At 36.9% G+C, this 25,324-nt stretch overlaps 1 protein-coding gene across 1 annotated transcript in view; it reads right to left on the reverse strand.

Annotated features, from left to right (window-relative positions):
• Positions 1-25,324, reverse strand: part of FSHR (follicle stimulating hormone receptor) — a 202,552-nt gene that overhangs the window by 113,497 nt on the left and 63,731 nt on the right. The window contains exon 2 of the mRNA XM_004458772.3: positions 2,201-2,272. Within this exon, the coding sequence (XP_004458829.2) occupies positions 2,201-2,272 (72 nt within the window). The remainder of the gene's footprint in view (positions 1-2,200; positions 2,273-25,324) is intronic.

Below are 25,324 nucleotides of genomic sequence, written 5' to 3' on the forward strand. Positions count from 1 at the left end.
GGCTACAATAAATTAAGTACTAAGAAGACAAAGTGGAAGGCATTAGATTTGGCTATTAGTTATTGTTGGGACCTTGATAGAAGGGAAGTGTTGAAGAATTTGTGGCCAGAAAGTAGGCAAGCTGGCTGAGGAGTGATTGAAAGGAAAGGACAGGAGGCAACGGATGCAGGCTGCTCTTTCAAAAGAGTGGTAAGCGATGGGAAAGAGAGAGGGTGACAGCATGGAAGGCAGGCAGAATTCACCCAGAAACACTTTATTTTCTCTTTAATAAAGATGGGTGAAACTTGGCCATGTGTGCATAATGGGTGAAAGATTTTGTGATTTGTGGAGAGGGAGATATTGAAGGACGGCAATATGTACTAAGGTCAGGAAACTGGTAAAAGCTGGAACTAGAGCATAAGTGGAGTATACAGGCCTGGAAAGGAGATGAGAACTCATCAATGACCAAAAATAGAAGGTGAGAAAATGGACGAAGGTGAGCATGGAGACTGAAGGGTATAAGAAGTCTCTTCAGAGTTCAATTCAGGGCTGGGTCCTCTACTAGAGAATGTTTTTGAAGCCTTAGAACATAAAAGGAATGGGAAAAAATCACTTTGATTTTATTTTTGGCCTCTTTTGATTAATAGCCATGAGGTAGAAATGGACAAGCTCTATCTGAGGAAGCTGAGGAGTTACTGGGCCATCTACTCTGTCTCTAGGGGCATAGCTTTGCCAGGTCAGCTCACTCATCCCTGTCACCATGGGAAGGTCTTGTCTAATGCTTAGTACCCAGTAAGGGTCAGTCAAACTTGCTGATTGAATTGGATCAAGGTGAATTCTTTGTGATATCTGGGATTTCTGGCTTTAGAATGTATTTCTGTGTAATTTCTGGGAGTGGTGGTGTCCAGTTATCATTGTGTCTTCTAACTATAGGCAGGACAATGGTCAATCCATCCAGGAATACACCTTGATCCAGAAGTTCTCCAAATCATTTGCTTCCCTGGTTCCCCTGGTCAGCTCTCCTTGGGTGAGCGCCCTTGCATCCTAATCCCTGGGAGTGTTGTGTGTCGCCAGGAAGGTAAACCCTGGAAGACTGTAGGTCTTAGCCTGGGCTTTCAGTCAAGCAGGGGATAGTTGCATATAGAAATTAGAGATCATGTAAGCCAGTGCTCCCTTTTAAAACTCCTTCTTTAAGACACTGTAGAAGAAACTGAGGCCCTGAAAGATAAGGCAATTCAACAGGGTTAGACAGTAAGTTTATATTAGAATTAACACTCAAACACAGGGCTCTGACTACCCTCCTCAAAGCCAAAGACTTAATTACCAAAACACACTGCCATTCTCTCTTCTTTATTTTCCTTTTATTAATGGACGTCTTTCCTGCTTCCTCAGAGCTCAGCAATTAATCTTCTTAAAGGGGGGAGATAAATCAAGGAGAAAATATGAATGGCTTCAAGGAGAAACACACACAACCTGGAGAGTTGATTCCTTCATATAATGAAAAAATAATCCCCTTCTGTCTAATCTGTCTATCTCTTGCTGTACTTAATGGTATTTAAGTCCTGAATCCTGGCTGATTCACTGCCACTGCAGTGAAGAATACATCTCTCAGGACCAAAGCCTTCAAAGGGAGTGTAGGGTATCTTAAGCATGGCATTTGCTCTGTTTTCTACTACTGCACCCCACTTTGAGAAAATCTATTTGGGGAATCCCCTACAATAAACCAGCCCCATAAGATCTGAATGTTTCAAAGAAGTCTCCCTCAGTGCTATAAACTGTCCTAATACCTTTAAATGTTTATGTAGCAATTACCACTGGTCAGCATGATTTGAGAACAAGAAGTACAGAGAATCTCTAAAGCACAAATGATATGCCCTGCTGTCAAAGAAATAGTAGCAAACATCACTGAAAGAGAGTGAATGTCATCAGAAAAAATAGGCTTTGGTTTATAAAAATTCCACTCACAGGTACTTTGTGATCAAACTCTTATAAAAAAGTGGAGATTGCTTGGACTGACCTTTTGCTCATTCCAATGGCCACGCTCTGAAAGATTCCACACTCTTGTTTAGGAACCATGCTAAAGATATAAAGTGGGAGGAGAATTAAAGTTTTCTGGTGTGTCTGTTTGGCTTCTAAGCCCAGTGTATCGTGCTAGGTGTGATACTGGGGTGCTACCCATAGCCAACCTTTACCTTCACACATGCCATTGTCAGGTACATACATTTTCTCCAGGTCCCCAAATCCTGAAAATGCTCCTTTTGGGATGACTCGCAGTTTGGTGAGGACAAACCTCCTGAAAAGAAAGTGGACATAAAATATCACAACCTATCCATTAATTGGCAAGTAACTGAGTCCCCAGTGCATATGTTGGCAAACAGTCAACATATCTTAATCATTTGCCATAACGATGATGCTGTCAATGCTTTTACAATTTCTCCATCCTCACCACAAAATAGTGATATTGTCACTATTATTATTCCCATTTTGCACACGAGGAATCTGAGGTTCAGGGCAGTTAAGGAATTTGCCCTGTCACATGGTATGAGGCAGAGCTAGGATATGAACTTTTTTCGCCACCATTACTCTATGCTGACTTTTGTGGCCCTGTATGAAGAGGCCCTATATGTGAGATAAGGAAAGGAAAATGCACTGAGTTTCTACTCTGTGTCTAGCACTTGACATATCAATGTAATTTCATTCTCACTAGTACCCTCATTGTACTGATGAGGGAGTGGAAACTTTGATAAAACCAGCTATTTGAGGTACTATGCCTTGTAAAGTGGTAGAACCAAGATTCTATCCATTTTTGCCTGTTTTGAAAGATTTTCTCCAACATATCAAAGGAGCCTGTGATACATTTGGGAAGCCAGACCTATGCATGTAAGAAGACAGTTCAGAAGACAAGACAAAATTCATTAAGTCCCATGTGCGAAGTATTGGTGGAATGGGGAAAACTGAGAAGATGTCTTAGAAAATAAAGGACTTTCACTACTCCTAGAAGGATGGTGAAAGTCAAGTGGGAAAATGGTGGCAATTTTATCTTTCAGTTCCTTTGTACAATTATAGGCCTGAAGGTGGGCGAGGTATCCTCATTTTTTATTGTCACTTATAGTCTAGCCTGCCTTCCTTTCTCTTAAAATCCCCAGATTCAAACTCTCATTGATGCAATCATCTATCAATTGCCCCATCACTGACCTTATTCCTTGGGGAGTTAGGGAGAAGGTAGCTCTTGGACCTCTATCTCTCTAATAACACTTCAGCTATCATAATTCTTGGTGATTTCAATATCTATATAGATGGTCCTCCAATATCTTGGTCTCTCAGCTCCTTGTTCTCCTCTTCTATATGAGCTTGTCTTCCCCACGAATTAACTACCCACTCCTTTGGTCGTCTTGTCAATCAATACCCAGTCCCTATCCAAGATATCATTTCATGAATCCCACTTTCCAATCACTGCTTCCTATCTTTCCACCTGGTATCCTGACTTCCAAACTAATTAAAACCCACCAGGATCTTCAACCCCACCATATTTTTTCTATTCTAAAGTCTTCATTTCCCTTCTTGAACAGTTTATATTCCATAGTCCATTATTAAGATCTCTTGACTTGCTAAACCCTCAGCTTGCTTGCCCCTCGCTTACTTTCTCATACTCACTTGGAAAGAACCCAACTCTAGTTTAATTCATCTCTCTGTTTACTCTTTATCTGCACAGGTAACATGGCTGAAGACTCCTGACTGGCCTCAAAACCATAAGCAGTAGGTTTAGATAGTTCTTAAATGCTGGCTGGCAATGACACTGTATGTCCCTGGTACATTCTACTTCACATTTTCAATGATAGTAATCAGGGGTGTTGGCAATATTATTATCCCCATTTTGCTAAGAAGAAACTGGGGTTCAAGGAGGTTAAGAAACTTTCCCAGGGCCACGTGGGAAGGGGCAGAACTAAGATATGAACTGTACTTATCCCCACTACTTTATGTTGCCTCCTGTACCTCAGTGTGAGATCCCTTCTCACTGCTCCTACTGCTAATACCTTTTGTATTGTAACTCTCAGCTGACTTGCTTCTTATTCCAAAGAGAAAATGAAACCAATAGAAGAGAACTTCTCACCACCACAGCTATCAACCTGCTGCATCTTTGTACAAACCCTCTGCCTTCCCTCCTGTTTCTGTGGGTGAATGGTGCTCCTAAGGCTGATCTGCCCACTCATCTGCTACAGCAATTCTCCCCTTTCTTTCATACATCACCTCTTTTTCCTTCTCTTTTGTTTCTGCTCATCAATATACAAACCTCCCATAATTTCTTCCATCTAAAATATCTTCTCTTTAACCTCACAGCCACCTCCAGCTTTTGCCATTTTTTCTGCTTCCGTTTAGAGCAAAATTGCTTGAAATATTTGTCTCTCCCCTGCCTCGAAATTCCTTCCCTCTCACTCAGGTAAATATCCAAGTTTCCTACAATGGCTTGTTGGACTCTACAAGATCTTCCTATGCCCTCTTCTTATAGAACCTCTAACATCCTTTTTGACAATTCTTCTCTTTGCTCACCACACCATTGTCACAGTCACCTCTTATATTATAGGAACATACCAAGTTCCTTCTTAACTAAAGTTTTTGCCTTTGCAATTCTCCCTGTCTGGAACATTCCTCCCCCAGATATCCTCATGGATTTCTTCCTCAGTTCTCTTGTTTGCTCAAATGTCACTTTCCCAGTGAGGCTTTCCTCAACCACCCTATTGAAATGAAAATCTCCCAAACCTAGCAGCAGGACCGTTTTACTGCTTAATTATTTTCTCTATAACACTTAACTACCATCTGACATGCTATACAGTCTATGGACATATGTATGTATTTATTTACCTTTTTCTTCATAATTAGAATGTAAGTTCATCATGGCAGACATTTTTGTCTAATTTATCTACTGCTTACACCAAACACCTAGAATAGTGCATGCTACATGATTTGTGCATAGTAAACATCAAATGCCTGAATGAATGGCAGTTGGGAAGTCTGAGAATTTGGGGTTTGAGGATGGTGAAATTACAAGGGAGCCATTGGTGATTGCTAAAATAAGATGCTGTTTGTTCCTGAGGCTTTCCTCCCTCTGGCCTTCTCATGTTTTCTGACAGATTAAGAGGAAAGTGGTTTTCTTTCCACTTTAATCCTTCCTTCAGCAAAGCATCCTATTAGCCAGACTTAAATCATTAAACACCATGGACTTGTGGATAACTTCACATACTTTCATTGCTTCAACCTCCTAACCTTTGTTGTTGGTGAAATTCCTGTTTCAGATAAAGCTATTATTCAGATAACAGGTCTTTCTTCTACTTGGTTTGTATTTGTCTTTCATGTACACAAGTTCTATAGTGAGGAATCCTAGGAAAGAAACTGTGTGCTGTTTTTTGTTCTGGAGGAGCGTACATATTTGGTTGGGAAGGCAAACAATTGTGACATAAACATGGTAGAATAACTATAAATGTTATACAAGGATTGAAATGAGAAATGTATCAAAGTATCTAATTATACAAAAGGAAGATTAGAGGGAGGATGTGAATTTTGCATCTGGCCCTCAAAACTATCATCACGTCACAGTCTCTACGAAACCATTTAAAATAAAAGGAGATGTAATTTAGGACGGAGTGTAATGAGTCTGGAAGAGTGTCTACTTCTAGAATGCTCATCTGATGAAGAATCAAGGTTAGTTCATCTTCTTTTAACTCTGCTCATTTAAACTTAGTTAACATGGACTAGTTCCTTTTTTTCCTATTTATCACAAGATAGAGGATTGACAAAAACAAACCAAAAAAAGCAAACAAAATTGCATGAAATTACTCTAACATTTTCAAGGGAGTTGAAATAAAGAAGTATAATGCTAACTAATGAGATGTACAGAGCGGGATCTTGGATAATTGACTCTTCCACTTAATGCTAAGTCAAATAGCCCTTTTTATTCAGCCCTAGCAGCAGGCACATTTTCTAAAATTTTCAAGGCCTGGACTTGTATGAAGTAGTTAAAAGTTCTTAACATAATTAACTTTATTTCAAAGATTTAAAGTCTTGACTTCCATTTCCCAAAATATTAGAGACAAGAAAACCTGAAGATATTTTCATTTAAAGTTTCTGGGAGTCTTTAATAAAACATAACAAACATTTTAAAGGCATACTTACAAGAAAGTATAAGTCCCCAGGGGCCCAAAGTAAAGCAACTAAACACCAGATGGACCTCTAAGCAGCAATAGCAAACTTGAATTTTAAAAGGGTAAACTGAAGCCCAGGTATCCTGAGAGGCACTTGGTAGCCAAAGGATTTGTGTTTCGATGCCACACTGGAACATGTGATGAGAGATGGAGGATGGACTGCAACGTTGCATGTCTGTCTGCCAATCTATTTATCTTCTGTATATTAATCATATGCATTCCAGAAAGAAAGATACAGAAAAGGAAGAAGAGGCAATTTTCAATGAAATAACATCCAAAATTTTCTATAAATTTTGAAAGACCTAAATCCTCAGATTCAGAAGTCTCAAGTTCTAGGAAGGAAAATAACAAATCCATTGCAAGATACCTATGAACTAAAACTGTAGAACCATAAAAGAAAAGGCTTTAAATGCAAACTGGGTTTTTTCCCTCTCTGTTTCCTATTTTCTCACTTTCTGTTGTAGACAGATTATCTTCAAAGGAAAAATAATTAGAAACTTTATTAAAATATCTTCAAAATTATTAGGGACAATAACTGCCAATTTAGAATTTTATACTCAGAAAATTATTACTCAAATGTGAGTATAATATAAAGATATTTTTAGGTAAATTTAATTTGTTACTAACACAGTTAAAAAATAACTACTTTAGGGAATTTTAAAATTGAATCTAGTAGGAATGCATGGAAAACAAGAAGGAATAGTGAAGAAATTGGTAAACATATGGATAATTTCATGGCATAAATCATATAAAACTACAGTAATAATGGCTAATTGGTGGAGGGGCTTTAAAGAGGTAAAGTGAAATGCCAGCTAACAATAATGTATACAGTGGAATGGAGTGATCACAATGAAAGCATTTCAAGATATCTATATTGTTTGGGAAAAGGAAAGAGATATCAATTCATTTTAGATTTTGTTGGACCATGTATACATATTACAAATTTAAAGTAATCATGAAGGGAGTAGAAAAACAGTAAAAATAGAAAGAAAAAGAAAAGTCAATTATCACAACAGAAGGCACAAAGGGAAACAAAAGGCATAGAACAAGCAGAATAGAAAGCACAAAATATGGCAAAAATAAATATGTCAATAATAACAATAAATGGAAGTGTAATAAACTCAGTCATTAAAAGATAGATACTGTCAAATTATATAATAAAACCAAATCTAAGTCTATGCTATTTACAAGAGACAAAACCCAAACATGAAATGATAGAATGACTGTAATAGGATGGAAAGAGCCATCTCAGGTAAATAGCAACCAAAGAAAAATGGTAATGTTGTAACAATATCAGTAAAAATAGATATAAAGGTAAAAAAGCATTATTAGTGATGAGGTGAGTCACTACATAATGACAAAGAACAATTAACTATAAATTTTAAGGCTTTTTTACAAGTAAAAATTTCTCGAAATATATAAAGCAAATGTGAGCAAACACAAGCAGAAAATGACAAATTCACAGTAATAGGTATTTTAACACATTCTTTCAGAAATTGATAGACACAGAGGTAAAAATATTAGTAAGTAAATAGAATACTTAAACAACAATGAATAAACTTGATCTAATGGAAAATATATATGGAACTCAGTATATAGTTCAATAAGGAACATTAAACAAATTGGCCAAGTATTAGGTCACAGAGCAAATTGGTATCCAACAAATCATATTCTTTGACATTGATATAATTAAATTACTTAGAAAACAGTGATAAAAGATAATTAACAACCCCACACATCTGTCTGGAAAACCAAAATCAAACCACTCTACACCAAAATGAAGCAAAAATCACCCATCTAAATAATAAATGGTTCAAAGAAGAAATTATAATAAAACTTTGGAATCATTCAGGATCGAACTATAACAAAAAACAACTTACCAAATATATGCTACTTACAGAGTAATTTGTAGCTTTAAATTCTTATACCAGAAAAGAAAAAAAAAAAGATAAAAAATTGAGCTAATAGCTAGTAGTAATATTTTGACAATGTTCTTTCATAGTTTGTCACAATTATTTCACAACAATGCAAGGTGTTAGTGGTGGGGTAATTTGTTTTTTTTCGTGTGGTAGGCGGACGCCCTATCCATTGGGCCAAATCTGCTTCCCAGTGGGGGGGTAATTTATGGGAGCCCTGTATGATGAAATGTATATTTGTTTTGTAACTTCACAACATTTACTATACACTTATTATTTATATATATTCATGTATGAATGATAAACAAATAAAAAAGTTAAAAAATTAATGAGTCAAGCTTCCAATGCAAGCAATCAGTTTAATAATAAAATTGTGGAAACAGAAAAATAAATCCAATATTTCTTTATTCCATTTCTGGCTCTAAATTAAACTGGAGACCCAAAAGCAGTTGCATGAGAAACAATGATGGAAATGAGAGGCAGTTCACAGAGATGTTTTGTAAAGATAAACCCTTAAGCAACATAACTTGATAGATAAAGGAAGGGCTAATAGAGGTTACATACCTTAAAGTTTAGGTTTAATCTATACTAACTTGGTATTTCACCATTATAAAGTTCAGTTTCTATCGAAGTCTTTTACAAAGATGGGCAAAGAGCTTTCCTGTAATATCAAACGGTTTATTACAATAGCTCTAAGGATTCTTGTAACTTAAGACTAAAAATGGTTATTATAGAAAATGAGATTTATTTGAATAATTGTTAAACTGTTGTTATTACTTAAATTTATAAATTCTACTTATCATGGATGCTCTATTATAACCAGCAATAATTTATAACTCTTTATGACCTTATTGATCTAATTATTAACATAAAAGAAGTATGCAGATCTCTTTTCCATCAGGAATATTGTTAAAGGCACTCCTTGGTGAATTTGCGTTTTAGAAATTAAGTAAAAGAAACTACAACAGATTAACTATCAAATGCATTGCAAAATTTAAGTTTTCTTTGAGAGAAGTGGCCTAAAGAGAGTAGAGGAAAAGAAATAACAAAGGTCAGAGCAGAAATAAATTAAAAAATAACAATAGAGAGGATCAATAAAACCAGAGCTAATTCTTTAGAAAGAGTAATAGATTACAAAGAAAATTCATATATATTGAATAGGAAAAAAGAGAAAATAAAATAATAAAACAATGAGAGGCAAAAAATGGCACTTTACAGATATAACAGGTTTTACATTAATGAACCCAAAGAACAATTTTATAACATTAGATTTGAAAAATCAGAAAATATGTATAAATAATTTCATAGAAAAATATGAATCACATCAAACAGAGAAACCTACCTGACTCATGAATATACAGAATGACTGAATAGATCTGTAGCTATTGAAATTGGTTTGGTAGTTTAAAATTTACCCCCCAAAAATAAAGTCAGCATCATAAACTTCAGAAGTAAATTCTAGCTCTATAAATGAAGGGAAAATTCCAATCTTATACAAGGTATTCTGGAGATTAACAAAAGAGGGAATGCTCTCCAACACATTTCATGTACTTAATATAACCTGAGGAACAAAACCAGACCCAGTAAATAAAAGGAGGAAATATTTTGGGCCAATCTCACTTGTTGTAAATGGAAAAATCAGAAAAAAAGTGGCAAAATACATTGAGCAGTCTAAATAAATAATACATTATGACCAGTTAGAGTTTGTTCCAGGAAGCCAAGGATGGTTAAACATAAAAATCTATTAAAGAAATCTTCCATGTGAAAAAATTAAAAGAAATCACATGATTATCTTAGATTATCTTGATAGATATAGAAAGTGTATTTGATAAAAACTAAAACCCATTCATGATAAATACTCCTAACAAACTAGGAAAGGAGTAATATCCTTAATCTGCTAAGGGATATAATCTAACAAAACCCTACCAAAAATCATGCTCTATGGTGAAAAAGACACATTCCATTTAAAATCAGGAATGAAGCAAGGTTGTCTCCTATTACCTCTTCTATTCAATATTGTATTGTATGCCCTAGTCTGCACAGTAAGTCAAGAAAAAGAAAATATCAAGAGTATTAATGAAAGACTATCATTATCCACCGACAATATGATGGTCTACCCAACCAAAGAGAATCTATTTTTTTAGGGGGTACTGGGGTTTGAACCCAGGACCTCGTATTTGGGAAGCAGGCACTCAATCACTGAGCTATATCTGCTACCCAATGACAGTTGCTTTTTTTGTTTGTTTGTGTGTTTGTTTGTTTTTAGGAGGAACCGGGGATCAAACCAGGGATCTCGTACATGGGAAGCAGGTGTTCAACCACTTGAGCTACATTCACTCCCCAAGAATCTATTTTTAATTAATCTAAGAGATGACCAGTAGAACTAATAAGAAAGTCCACTAAGGCAGCTGAGTGTACAAAAATAATTTACATTCTTCCCTCATGTTATTTTTGAAGTATATCAATTACAATAGTCACAAAATTTATATCAAAAAAATAAATCTAAATAAAAGAAGACATTTCTGAAGAATAATAAAAAACTTAATTGAAAGACACTTAAAACCTGAACAAATAAATATACATTTTTTAAACCTGAACACATATGCAGAAAAAGCACATCTACAAATGGGATGCCTTAATTTTGTGAAGATATCTGTTTTAATCTACATTAATATATAAATTCAATGCAAGACCCACCTAAGGAACAATAGTTCTTTGTTTGTTTTGGGGGGGGTTATGTGGAAATTGAGTGGCCGATTTTCATATTTATATAGAAGAGGAAGGAGTCAAGAATTGCCAAAACAATTCTGAGGAAGTAAAACAAGATTGGGACACTACCATACCATGCAAAAGATTTTTATAAAGTGATAGTGATTAAAATGCTGTGGTATTGGCATAGGGATTGAAAAATAGAGCAAAGGAAGAGAATATAGAGTCCAGAAACAGTTCCACAAACAAAAGGAAATAACAAATGACAGGGTAGCATTAAAAATCAATGAAGGAAGACATGGGCTAATCAATAAAGAGTGCTAAAACTATTGATTATCCTTGTGGAAAAATAGCCTAAGATCTTGGCTTATTACCATATTAAAATTTCAATTCCAGGTTTTATAAGACCTAAATGGGAAAAATGAAAACTTTAAAACTTTTAAATAAAATATAAACTTCTGTTCAGAAGACTTTCCTAAAAAAGACAAAAAACTGCACACCATAATTAAAAAGCTGATAAATTTAATTATGTTAAATTTTTCTATAAAACAAAGATACATAAACTAATTGAGAAGATAAGCTATATACTGGGAAAAAATATTTGCAACATATACAACCAACGAAATTTTAGTATCCAGAATATAAAGATCTTTACAAAAGAATAAAACAAACAGGAACAACCCAGTAGAAAAATTGGCAAAAGATAAAAATGGACAATTCATAGAAAAGAAAATGCAAATGACCAATAAACATATGAAAAGATGCTCAAATTTACTGGCATTCAGAAAAACGCAAATTTAAACAATAAGTAGAAACAGTTACATTTCATTATATTGGCAAATATTAAAAAAGAAATCTCACAATACCAGTGCTGGTGAGGCAGTGGAACAGTAGGATAGTTTCCACCCTCTCGATAGAAGGATAGTTTGGTATAAATGCTTTTGAAAGGCATTAGGCAATTTGTATTAAAGTTGAAGATATAAATGACCTTCGACTCAGTAATTCTATGTCTCTCTGTGGCACATGTGCACCTGGAAACAGGTAAAAGAGTATTCACTGCAGTATCATTTGTAATAGCAACAAAACAAAACAAAACAAAACAAAACAAAACATAACTGGAAGCAACAGAGTGTGCAATTACTCTGGAAATGCCCAGAGCATAATGTTGAGCAAGAGAAAAGTTAATGAGATATACGTATTATATGTCCAGGATGATACTTTATAAAACATTAATAGTATGCAAACTATTACAGTATATTATTGAGAGAATCATCTATATTAAAGGGAAAGAAAACATTTCTGGAAATGATAAATGCCAAAACCAGCACAGAATTTATCACTGTATCTAAAATATACATATTTTTAAGAGATCTGAACAAGTATGATTAAATATTAAGTCTGGCAAACTGAGTGGTCTTTATCATAAAGTGTATTCTCTATACTTTATGCTTGAAAAATTTCATAATTAATTTTTCAAGACTGAAATTTTCCCTAGGCCATACCCCAAACATCACTAAAACAAACAAACAAACGGGAACTTTTTAAAGAATCATTGAAGTGTTTATGTCGGGTGGTACCTCAACCTCACTGTGAAGGGACCTGTATGATTTTTATAAAGATGCTCACTTCATCAAGAAGGCTCTGAAAAGAAAATTTTCTTCACTATGTTTTAAGTTATCTAGTGTAGTTTTAAAAATCCCATAGAGAGCTTTCCAATGGTTTGGGAAAAAGTCAGTAATCTTTTTGAGAAAGCTGCCTTTTTACGATGGCCTGAGTATAAATGACATTGGGCTTTGTACTCTGAGATTCGCACAAGTTTAAAAATTAAAGTGAGAACAGTTTGGCCAAGGATATACAAAAATAAATATGCTTCACACTCTTAGGTCAAAATCTTACCTAATTAACTTCCTGGGAATGTATTTAGGAAAACTCTCTGAAGAGGTGGATTGAACTAAATAAGCAAATTATCCAGAAAAATAAAGACTAAATACCTTGAATGGCTACCTTCCATGACCTGGGAGGTGACTACCCTACTTTCAGAGTCATTCGGGCATCTAATTGGTTACCTTTTTCACGTTACTACACAAAGGTCTTGAAGCTAGGTGGGAAGAGGTGGCTGCCCCACGTAACTTTATCTTAAACACTGCTTTCTTTTTCTTTTTTCTTTTCTGCATTTTTTGGCATAGGTCCTAACAGCCTAGAATAACACAAAAAGGCAAGTGTCCCACGCTTTAATATCAGGTGCTAAACCTCTGTATGAGGCTTGGTAAAATCCTGGGAAAACGCTTTAATATCAGGTGCTAAACCTCTGTATGAGGCTTGGTAAAATCCTGGGAAATTGGTTCTTCCAGCACATCCCTTCACCTACCATCAGATTGTGTGAGGAAATGCAAGACTCAAGGGGGTTGCAAAGCCTCCCAGTGAGATTTTATTGGGAAAGAATTGTCAGTAGTCTCAGCATTCCTCATAGTGTGTGGGAGGTGAGGGTGGGGTGGGATGGAAGGCTTGTTCTTTACCTTAAGCCAAATGTGGGAGATACTGAGAGAAGCAATTAAATACGCATTTTCTGCAATTTGGAGATTACAGGGACTGGGCCATACTCAGGTCTGACCTCTAAAGGTGAGTAGTGGCCAGCTGCTTTGGGTGAGAGATGCCCTTCTATAGACAACCAGGCAAATGTGTGGGTTTCCCGTGAGCCAGGCATGGACCCAGCAGAAGGGAGCTGGACTGCTCATCCTGAAAGAGATGGACTTGTCTGTATAGTGAACTAACCCTAAAAGGAAGAACTGCTGGAGGCCAGTGGGTGGAGGTGTGGCTCTCACCAAGAACTGCTGATGGAGGTCACCAGTGTAAGGAAGCCTGAGGAGCACAAGGGTGCCCATGAAAATAAGAATTAACATCTAACTGGATATCTGCCAGCCTCAGAGCATCGCTGGAAGCCAGATAGCTACTGCACCTTCCTGTTAGATGCAGCTCCTTTCCTTCTCATCTCTCTTTTGTGCCCAACTCAGATGGGACCAGAAACAGTAGCAATTGAGGAAGGAGGTGGAATAAGGAAGAGAGAAGAAACCCTCTTCCTCCGTTGCCAGCTCACCTCTCTCCCTTTCTGAGCTTGAAAGGTCCAACTATGGGACTGTGGAGTTAAGTAGGATGAAAGAGTGGCTGAAAGGCACTCTTACTTAATTATCTCCCTGGGAATCTATTTAGGACTTCTACCTTTATGACACCAGAAAATCTATGGGGCCTGCCCCAAATTTCATCAGTAACTGCAAGATGGCTGCTGGAAGAACTCCCCAAGATCCTGACATCCAGAACAAAGACTTCTTCTGGAAGACAGGAGCTCAGGATATTCCCCAAGGACTTTATCATTGGGCCCTCAGGGGAATTGATGGACAGGGTAATCAATCAAAACAGAAAACAGCTGAAATTCCTCCCCTGCCCTTAGCAAAGGCGTGGAGTAATTAACATTTCATTTCAAATAGCCAGGCCTGAGGCCTGAAGGAGCACTCTTCACTCTCGCTCTCTGGCGCCTGTGGACCTCTGTGCATCCCTCTTGCCACTTTTCCTCTGCCATGTAGCCACACAAGTAAAAACTGGGCATTTATAATCTATAATTGGGAACTGTAGTCTGTAAATCAGCCCCTTTATCTCCTTTCAGCCCCTTCCTCTCTACCTGGGACCCCTGATCTGTTATCTCCCATTTTTCATCCCTCCCTGCCCGAATAAATTACTGTCCTAACTTACCCGACGTGCTCTTGAAATTCATTTCTGCAGCATAGTACTGAACTTAGACAAAATCCGGTAATACCTCCATTCCCCTGTCTTATTTAGCCCTTATTATATGAGCTGTCAATGACCAATTTAGAACTGAGAGGTCAGTGTGCCTTTACCTCTTGGCACAGTTTAGGAACGTGTACCAACATTTCCAAGTCAGAGGCCTCGCTGTCGGGAGCGTCTACATAATACCTAATGAATGAAGGGAAAGCCAGTGGTCTCGATGGATGTCTCCATTAAATGATTTATTTAGCTAAGCTTCCAGATATTCTGTCTCATGTAGAAACGATAAGCCACTGTTTCACTCAGCTCACAACACTGGGGTGCTTTGTTCAGGGGAGAAAAATCAACATTTGTAAGTTAGAAACTCATGTGGTAGATACCACTCTTACAAGCCCGCTCTGAAAGGTACCTCACTGTCCCCTGTGTCTGTGATTTCCCTTCAGCAACCTTTCCAGAGTGGTGATTCTTCACTTTTATCATCTACCAGTGAACAAGTGCTTTCTAATAGCTGTTTGAACCGGCTTTCCTTTCATTTCCATTTATGTGTCCTTATCTCGATATCTGTGCTGGGCTGATAAAAGGAACTGCAGGAGTCCTGCTGACTGTATATCACTCCTGACTTTATCTCTTCCTTTGTACAACCTTTGCTGTCAAGGTTATGGAGACTTTTCTCCCTCACCCCTCATTTGCATTGACTGCTTATGGAATTGCTGTCTACACCACATTCTATGTCTTGTTCACTTTCACCTTGCTGCTTGAGTCTGATTTATAGAACCCATTTTATACAAGTTCTGGAATGAGGAGCAATATGGTGGAGAGAAAAGATCACTGGGGTAAAAAATTGGAGGTCCTGGGTTCTATTCTGGGCTCTGCTACTAGGTCTGTAAGTGACTGCGCAAAGTCAAGTCACCTGCTAGGCCTCAGTTTTCTTATCTGTTGACTGAAGAATTGGACCAGATCTCCTCTGAGGTCCTATGTGCATGTTTTGAATGTTTCTATATAGTGGAGTTCCCTTTAGGTGCTCTCTCACTTCAGTCTTATTCTATTTAACTTAAAGAGATAATTTTATAAGTGCACAACACATAATGGAGCCCACCATTGGCACTTCCTGAATAATAGCTCTACTTGTCAAGGTCCATGTCCTTTGAACTTGCCCCTTCCTTCCCATCCCTTTTTCCATCATCCAGGTGAGACCATTTTCCTCTTACATTGGGCATCTTGACTGTGACCTACTGACAGGTCCTCTTCCTCTAGTGTCTGCTAAGCTCTCCCACTGACCATGACCAGCATGCTTGAACATGGTTTGCCACATTGATCTCCCAACCCCAAAGCAAAACACCAAAAAATATAAAATACCTAAAAAAGCAAACAAAATAAAAACATGTAAAAACAAAACAAAACAAAACAAAAAAACCCTTCAATTGCTCACCAATGCCTCAAGGAATCTTAACTCATTTGCCAGACACTTGGGGCACTCTACAATCTGTCTCCATCTCCTTTGCAGGTAAAAATCCCATTATGTTCTGCATGTAAACTCAACTCTAGCTAACCCTCACCAGTTTTTGACTTGTGCTTTATTTATAGTAAAGACCCATGTGTCGCTGTGCTGTCCTATCTCCCTAAGTGTATGTGGTGCTTCCATAGAGCAGGAAACAAGCCACTTGTCTGAATTCCACAGTGCCTAGTCAGTGCTTACATGTTACAGGTTTTAATAAATATTAGTAGAATGTTTATATTGGCAGTTGGGCCAAATTTAAAGCATAAAATCAACTCATACGCTAAATCACAGAATATTTTGGGCCTTTAAATTATTCCAACCATTCATTCAGTTTTGTTCAAAATAGAACTTAGGGCATATATGAATGTTGAAAAAGGAATCTAGCTTTCTAAGAATTTAATATAAACTTAGTGAAGACTACAGGAAGGATTCCTTAGGATTTGGGAGAGCAGTTGGTATAAAATAAAAACTGCAAATTATTGGCCTATGGATGGAATCCAGCTTGAGATATATTTTATTCAGCCCACAGAACTGTAAGAAATTTGAATTTAAAATTGCAAAAGTTCATCTAAAAATCCAGATTTCTGGCTTCTCTTGAAGTTATAGAAGATCTAGTAACACTGCGCTACATTGCTATATAAGCACAATTGGCTGCAGTTGAGTGATGGCTCACGTCTTAGACATGGCATGCACTGCCAGGAACTCACGATCCTTGTGGTTCTGTTTTGCCTTGTGCCTTAGCAGAGTTTGGGATTTCTAGTATCTGAAAAACTACAGATTGAGAGAGCTTGAACTCTATAGAACCCAGTGCATCTACCTGCATATTAGAATCACCTGGTGTGTGTGTGGGGCGATTTAGTTCAACTGGTTGAGCACCTGTTTCCCATGTATGAAGTCCTGGGTTCAATCTCCAGTCCCTCCTATACACAAAACAAACTAAAAAACCAACTCTTATTGGGGAGCTCAGTGGGTGAACACCTGCTTCCCATATACGAGATCCTGTACCTCCTACAAAAATAAAAATAAAAGAATCACCTAGGGAAGTTTTTACATATACAAATGGCAGAGCCTTGTTAATGGTATTGGGGTCAGGCACCCTTAGAGGCTCTGCTATACTTATTTTAAAAGCTCCCCAGGTGAGTCTCATGAGTAGTGAAGGTTGGGAATCCTAGAGGGAAGGAACAAAGAACCAGCAGCAAACTGGTCTTGATCCAATGGGTAGTTAGAGAGTTGGCAACTATAGGTGGGCAGAATGGGAAAGGTATTTACAGAGCAGCACCAAACTCAAATCTCTCCCCTTTCAGTCCATGCTTGAGGCATAATCTGAGCAGGTCCTTGTAGCTTGGGTGGGTGGGAAGCTCTAAATTAGCACATTACCATGGTTCATTAGAAAAATTACACAAAGAAATAGGATATTATGTATTCCTTTGGAGATCCCTTTCTCTGATCAGTTTTGGGGTGGGGGGAATCTACCTGCAGAAGGTGTATAGCACAGTGAATAAGAATGTGTAGCACAGTGTATAGCACAGTAAGTAAGGAAGCATTGGATGGAAGCAAGACAAGTAAGCCAGAGAGGGGAGTCCGAGATAAAGGACCAGAAACAGATACTGAAATTGAGTCAGAGAGCATCCATTTGTTCTTTTGACAATTATTGTCATGTCCCTGCTAATATACCTGGCACTGTTCTGGGCCCTGATTGCAGAGTGGTAAAAAAGCAGCAGCAGCTGCTAGCCAGGGAAATAAGTAATGAGAAATAGTTTGAAAGCAAGTGAGTATAGTAAGGGGTAATTACTTGAAATGAAAGCAGGGCCAATCATGTGTAAAGTAATAGGGATTAAAAAGAAACACTCCGGAAAATATTACACTCATATACATATATATATATTTCATTCATATATATATACACACACACACATATATACACATAGATAGTTAAATAGCTACATAGATAGATGAAGCGAGAGGGAGGGAGGGAAGGACAGAAGGTGAGAGAGGGAGAGAGAGAGATGGAGAGTGACCTACTATGTGTAAGTTATTCATCTACAAGTTATTTATTGAATATCTACTACATGACACATATCATCTAAGGTTTTGGAAAAAACAGTTGTGAGCAGGACACATTTCCTGCCCTACCAATTTTTATTTTATTGGGGAAGACATATATGTAATCTAAAATTATAATGCAGAGCATGTGGTGGTGATGGCAATGATTGTGTTTAGCACTAATTTAGTGCTTACTGTGTCAGGCGCTGTGCTAAATAATTCATTTGTATTATTTAATAAATTCCTCAAAACCACCCCACGAAGTAGGCAATGTCCTTGCTCCCACTTGTTGACAAAGACATTGATATTCAATGTGGTTCAGTAGCTTGACCAAGAACACACTTACGGCAGATCTGGTTCTTGAACCCAAGTCTGTCTGACCCCAAACCTCACAAGCCTTGTGCCCTGCTGCCTCCAAATCTATATATGTATAGCTAAGACACCGAGGGCCATGAGAAAGGTGCTAATAAGGCAGGATGGGTGAATGATAGCAAACAGGTCTGGAGCTTAGTCATTTCTTAAAAAACAGGATCAGGCAAGCTTACTGAGAGGGGGAGAACAACCAGCTGGGGTTGTGCAGGGAATGTGGGAGAAACACGAAATCACCAAGAGAAGGTAAAAGGACATAGTTTACCAATGTGGAAATCCTCTGAGGGCCAGTCTTATAAAATTCAAAAAAGGGTTTTTTGCTACTCTAGATTCAGGGTCTTAGTCTGGGTTGAAGTCAGGGACCTCCTTACTCTCACTCTGTCAGAGTGAACAAAGGGAATTCTACTTTAATGGCGTGATATGCTCTCAGACGGTATCTGATAAAATGACAAATACATTATGTTCCCCTCAGTTAATGCCAACCTGATTTAAATGATTTTTATTGAGATGTTTAGCTCTAGTGCAATAATGAAAGGCATCTATCAACATTAAGGTCAGCTTGGGGCTACTTCTTCTGCTCAGACATAAGAGGATTAACTGAGGATAAACTTCCTTCTAGAATCTATGGGCTCTGCTGACTCTGATGATCGCCATAAATGAAGCCACAAGAAAAGCTGATCACTGCTCCATGAACCAAAGATAAATTTAGGTTTTTCATGAAGTACTTAAAACTTATTTCCGTTTTCTATTTAGAAGTTTCACACATTTAATCAGAAAGCATATGTGTTGAATAATTTATCTTCTACTGACTGTGTAAAATGCAAATGCTGAATGTTCAAATGAACTCTGGTAGACACAAGAACAAATGCATAAAGCCACTTTTAATAGATTCAGAAGAAAACCAACAAGACTTAGTGCTCAGAATGCAACCCTGTATCCAGATTGCCTTCTAAGGTAATAAATAGGTTATTTATGATAGGCTTTGAAAGAATGATTTGTTTAGTCTTTGAAGCAATAATCTGATGATATCTATACAAAATCCTTAAGAACAAACATGTATTTTGACAGAAGGAAAGATTCCTTGAAAAATTTAATTTCCTCTGTGTGGATGGAAAGAAAGCATTTTTAAAGCATTGTTGCTTTCAAATATGGACCAGAGATTTTACTAGAAACCAAATTAAATAACTTTGCTTTTTGTCAGAGGAACATAAAATAATATCAAATACATTACGCCTCTCTAGATACTAACTGCTATTACAGAACAGGGTCCTGAATAAATAGTATACATGCTATACTATTTGTCTTTTATGTAGTAAGTAGAAATAAATAGCAATGATCAAAAGAAATACCACCACTCTTTACTTTAAAAAAAAATACCAAAATCTGAAAATGACCATCATTAGAGTAACTGTGGCAAAGAAACAGCTGGATCAGACTGCATTGCAAAAATGATAAAACAGTATTTATACCTTGCTTTGAACAAAGAAAGATATGTCTCCAATTTCCAGAAAACAGGGGTAGATTTCATGCTTCTCTCAGAATGAGAGCTGTACCATGACTTTTGACATTTCCTATTTTGTGAACACTCATTGATCTAAGAAGTGAAGGTTCCTGTTAAACTGGGGCTTTGCACTAACTTAAGTCTGAAATGTGGTGGTAAGGAATTGAGCTGCCACTGGCTGGGATGAAGATCTGCATAGTATTCCAGCTGACTTTTCTAATCCAGCTATTTTTCCCGTATAAAACTCATGGGGACCCTGACCACCTGGGTAAGGAGAAGAAGGATCAGGAGACGTGAGCTAACATTTATTGAGGACCTACTATGTGCAGTCACTGTTCAAGGCTGTTTACCACAAGATCTCACTTTTAGTTCTCACTGCAGTGTAACTAACATGCAGAACAATTGAATGTGTGCGTAAAGTTCTATGAGTTTTAGTACATGTAAAGATTTTTGTGACCTCTACCACAATCAGGATACAGAACAGTTCTATCTCCACAAAACTCCTATGTGCTGCCCTTTGAAGTCCTATCCTTCCCCCACCTTTTAAAAAATCATTTTTCTTTATTATAAGAATTTGTAGGTTTACAGAAAAATCATGCAAAAATATGTGAAATACAGAGTTTCCACACACCTCCCTATTATTAACACCTTACACAGGGTGGTACATTTGTTATAATTCATGAAAGAATATTTTTATAATTGTACTATTAAATATAGTCCATCATTTACAAAAAGGTTCACTCTTCGTGTTGTAGAGTCCTATGTTTTTTGATTAAAAAAAAATCTTTTTTCTAGTTTCATCCTTGGCAACCACTGATCTGTCCTCCATCTCTAATTTTTCCTTTTCTTACATGTTACATAAATAGTGTCATACAGTATATAATCTTTTGAGACTGACTTATTTCAGTCAGTAAAGTGCATTTAAGATTCATTCATTTTGTTGAGTGCTTCAATAGTTTATTCCTTTTTATTGCTGAGTAGTATTCCATTGTAAGAGTGTGCCACAGTTTGTTATTCATTCACCTGTTGAAGGACATTTGGGTCCAGTTTGGGGTGATTATGAATACAGATGCTATCAACAGTGCTGTGCAGGCTTTTGTATGATATGCCTTTTCATTTTTCTAGGGTACATAACTAGGAGTGAAATTCCTGGGTCATTTGGCAAATGTGAGTTTAGCAAACTGCCAAATTGCTTTTTCAGAGTGGCTGTACCATTTTGCAGTCTCATCAGCTATGTACGAGAGTTACAGGTACGGCACATCTTTACATCACTTGGTACTATCAGTTTTGTTTTATTTTTGTTTTTAACTATTCTAAAAGGTGTACAGTTGTATAACATCATGATTGTAATTTGTATTTCTTTAATGGCTAATGATGTGGAGGATTTTCATGTGCTTTTGGCTATTCTTATCTCCTCTGTGGTGAAGTGCCTGCTCAAGTTTTACCCCTTTTAAAAAATTTTGTTTTTTGTTTACTTTCTGTTGAATTTGAGAGTACTTTATATATATTCTGAATACAAGTCCTTTGTCAGATAAGTGAATTATATTTTCTCTCAATGTGTAGTTTGTTTCTAATTTCTTAGCAGCATCTTAAACAGAGCAAAACTTTTTAATTTTGATGAAATCTAATTTATCAAATTTTTTTCTTTAATGGATTGTTCTTTTGATAGCATGTGTAAAATATCTTTGTCTCACTACAGTTCTATCTTACAGTTTTATGTTTTACATTGTGATTTACGATACATTTTGAATTAAATTTTTTTGCCTATATTTCAACACGATTTATTTAAAAAGACTATCCTTTCTCTGTTGAATCGACTTTGCTCCTTTGTCAAAGGCATAGTCACGTTGGTCTATTTCTGTACTCTATTCTGTTACATTGAAGTATGAATCTATGCATTTGCAAATGTCATGTTTTCTTGATTACTGCAGATTTACAGAAAGTCTGAAAATTGAGTAATGTGTTCTCTTTGTCCCTTCTCAAAATCATTTGACCACTTTAATTCCTTTTTTTCCTATACATATTTTAGAATTAGTTTTTCTGTATCTACAAAAAATCCTGCTGGGACTTTGTTTAGATTTGTGTTAAGATACAGATCAATTTGGAGAGAACTGACATCTTAACTATATTGATTTTTTTTCAATTCATGAACACAACACAGTATGTCTCCCCATTTGTTTAGTCTTCTTTGATTTCTTTCATCAGCATTTTGTAGTTTTCAGGATACAGATCATGCCTATGTTTTTTGTTAGATTTATACCTAAGTATTTCATTTATTTGAGCAATTGTAAATGTTATTGAATTGTATTTTTGGTTTCTAATATTCATTGCTAGTATATAGAAATACAAAGGATTTTTACATGTTTACATTGTATTCTGCAACATTGCTAAACTAATTTAAGAGCTCTAGGAGCTTTTTAGGAGATTCAATGGATCGTCTATAATCATGCCATAAATAAACAGGAGCAGTTTTCTTTCTTCTTTTCTGGTATATATCTTTTATTCTCTTTTTTGACTTATTGCACTGACTAAGGATTCCAGTACTACATTCAATAGTACTGGACATTCTTGCTCTGTTCTAGGTCTTAGGGAGATAACATTTAGTCATGTACAGTTAAGTATGTTGTTAGCTGTAGGTATTTTTGTAGATGCCCCTTACCATATTAAGGACATTTCCTTCTATTCTTAATTTGCTGAGTGTTTTTACCATGAATAGATGTTGGAATTTCTAAAAGATGCTTTTTTCTTTTTTTGTGCCAATTAATATAATCATGTGATTTTTCTTCTTTAGTCTTATAACTAATCCATAACTACAGTCATGGATTACACTGTTTGATTTTTGAATATTCAACCAGCTTTGCATTCCTGGGATAAATCTCACTTGATCATTATAATTCTTTTTTTATATTGCTGGATTTGATTTGCTAGTATTTTGTTAAGGAACTTTCATATCATATTCATATTAAGAAGAGATATTGATCTTTAGTTTTCTTTTGTTGTACTATCTGATTTTGATCTCATGGTAATGCTGGCCTCAAAAAATGAACTTGGAAATGTTAATTAGCTCCTATTGGTTGATGTTGCTCAGTTCTTCTATGTTCTAACTGATTTGCTGTCTACTTGTTTTGATTACTGAGAGAAGAATGTTGAAGTCTCCAAATATTGTGGATTTGTCCATTTCTTTTCTCAGTTGTATCCGTTTTTGCTTCATGTATTTTGAAGTAATACTGTTAGGTACAGTCACATTTAGAATTGTTCAATCTTCTTGACCCTTTTGTCATTATTAAAGGTCCCTCTTTATTTCTGGTAATTTTCCTTGCTCTGAAGTATACTTTATCTAATATTAATATGGCCATACATGCTTTCTTTTTATTACTGTTTGCACGATAGAACTTTTTCCGTTCTTATACTTTCAACCTTCCTACATCATAATATTTAAAGTGAATTTTTTTCAGATAGGAAAGAGTTGGATCTCTACTTTACTTGGTGTGCTTAGGCATTTATACTTAAGGTGATTATTAATATATTTAAATTTAGGTCTACCATTTTGTCTCTGGTCCCTCTATTTTTTCTCCCTATTTTTCTTTCTTTTGAGTTATTTGAATATTTGAATATTTTAAGTATCTTTTTGACATTTTTTCCCTACATCTCTCTGTATACACTTTTTTTTTTTTGAGGTACCTGGGTCAGAGATTGAACCCAGGACCTCATACGTGGGAAGGCAGTGCTCAACCACTGAGCCACATTGGCTACCCTGAGTTGGTTCTTTCATATGTTTGCTTGTTGTTTGTTTTTCTGTTTTTAGAAGGCACTAGAAACTGAACCCAGGACCTCCCATGTGGGAAGCAGGTGCTCAACCACTTGAGCCATATCTACTCTCCTTTGTATATGCTTTTAAGTAGCTACTCTAAGTATTTAAGAACACATATTTAAAATTTCATACTTTACTTACAGTTAATATTTTATGATTTCAAGTGGATTGTAGAAACCTTACCACACTTTTGCCTCCTCCCTTCATGTATAATTATAAAATGCATTACATCTACATACACTGAGAAACCTCATAAGAGAAAGTTATAATTTTTGCTTTCAACCACCATTCATATTCAAAGAATAGTATATTTACATAGACATTTTAGGTCATTTTCCATTTCTCTTGGTCTTCCTTTATTAATGTTTTAATTTTCTTTTTGGTACCATTTTCCTTACATCTGAAGTAATTCCTTAAGGATTTCTTTCAGAGCAGTTCTGTGGGCAACAGATTCTCTTCATTTTCTTTCTTATGTCTTTTTTTTACCTTTATTTCTGAAGGATAGTTTCACTAGACATAGAATTCTGGACTGAAAACTCTTTTCTTTTGTACTTTAAATCTTTTCTTTCATGAATGAATTTGAAAGCACAACATAGCAAAACTTATGGGATGCAGAGATAGCAGTGCCTAGAGAAAATTTTATAGCTGCAAAATGCCTATGTTAAAATGAAAGAAAGATGCCCATTTAAAAACCTAACCTACCACCTTAAGAAACTAGGAAAATAAGAGCAAACTAAACTCATAACAAACAGTTTGAAACTCACAATAAAGAGTAGAATGGCGAGGTGGGGCGAGATGGCGTCTGAGTGAGTGCACCTACGGTCCCTCCTGCGAAGAGGCGGCCGAGTTGGTTTGGAGTCTTGCTGGAACAGGCTGTCTTGGGGGCTTGAAGGGCGGAGGGTGTATGGACATTGTTTTGGAGAGAGAGTGGCAGAGGTGGTGCTTGCTAAAGATAGAATTGCGGCTTACAAGTACAGAGTTCAGAAGCTGTGGACTGGCGGGTCCCTTCCCCCCTGGGGCAGGCAGCCACTGTGTTTCCTGAGATCTGTTGGTTGTGCGGTGGCGTTCCTGGGCCCCGTGGTCCCCAGATATGTGGTCCCCAGGTCTGTGTCCCCTGAGACCCTGTAGCCCGTGTTCCACGGACCTACGTGCCCTGGGTCTGCAGAGTCCCGGACTTCCGTTTCCCAAGTCCAGCGCTCCCAGAGGTCCAGGATTGCACTAGCCCTCGGGTTTGGGAATGACTCCGTGGGTGGGAGGGATTTGTGGGGGGTGCAGTAGGGGCGCCTTGCTAGTGTGGGTTTGATTTTCTGGTGTTTCCCTAGCCCCCCCCCCCCCCTTTTTTTTTTTTCTTTTTTTTGCGCTTGGAGGAGCATACCGGCTGGCTTGGGGAGTCTGGGGAGAGAAAAGTGGCGAATCCGCTGAGAAAGCCTGATTCACCTAAATACCCTGGGATAGGAAACTTGGCCTGGGAGAAGGTGGAGACAGAAAATCAACTAGACCTCTCATAGCATAGCTAAAGGAGAG

This window comes from Dasypus novemcinctus, chromosome 17 (genome assembly GCF_030445035.2).
Source record: "Dasypus novemcinctus isolate mDasNov1 chromosome 17, mDasNov1.1.hap2, whole genome shotgun sequence".
Lineage (NCBI taxonomy): Eukaryota > Metazoa > Chordata > Mammalia > Cingulata > Dasypodidae > Dasypus > Dasypus novemcinctus.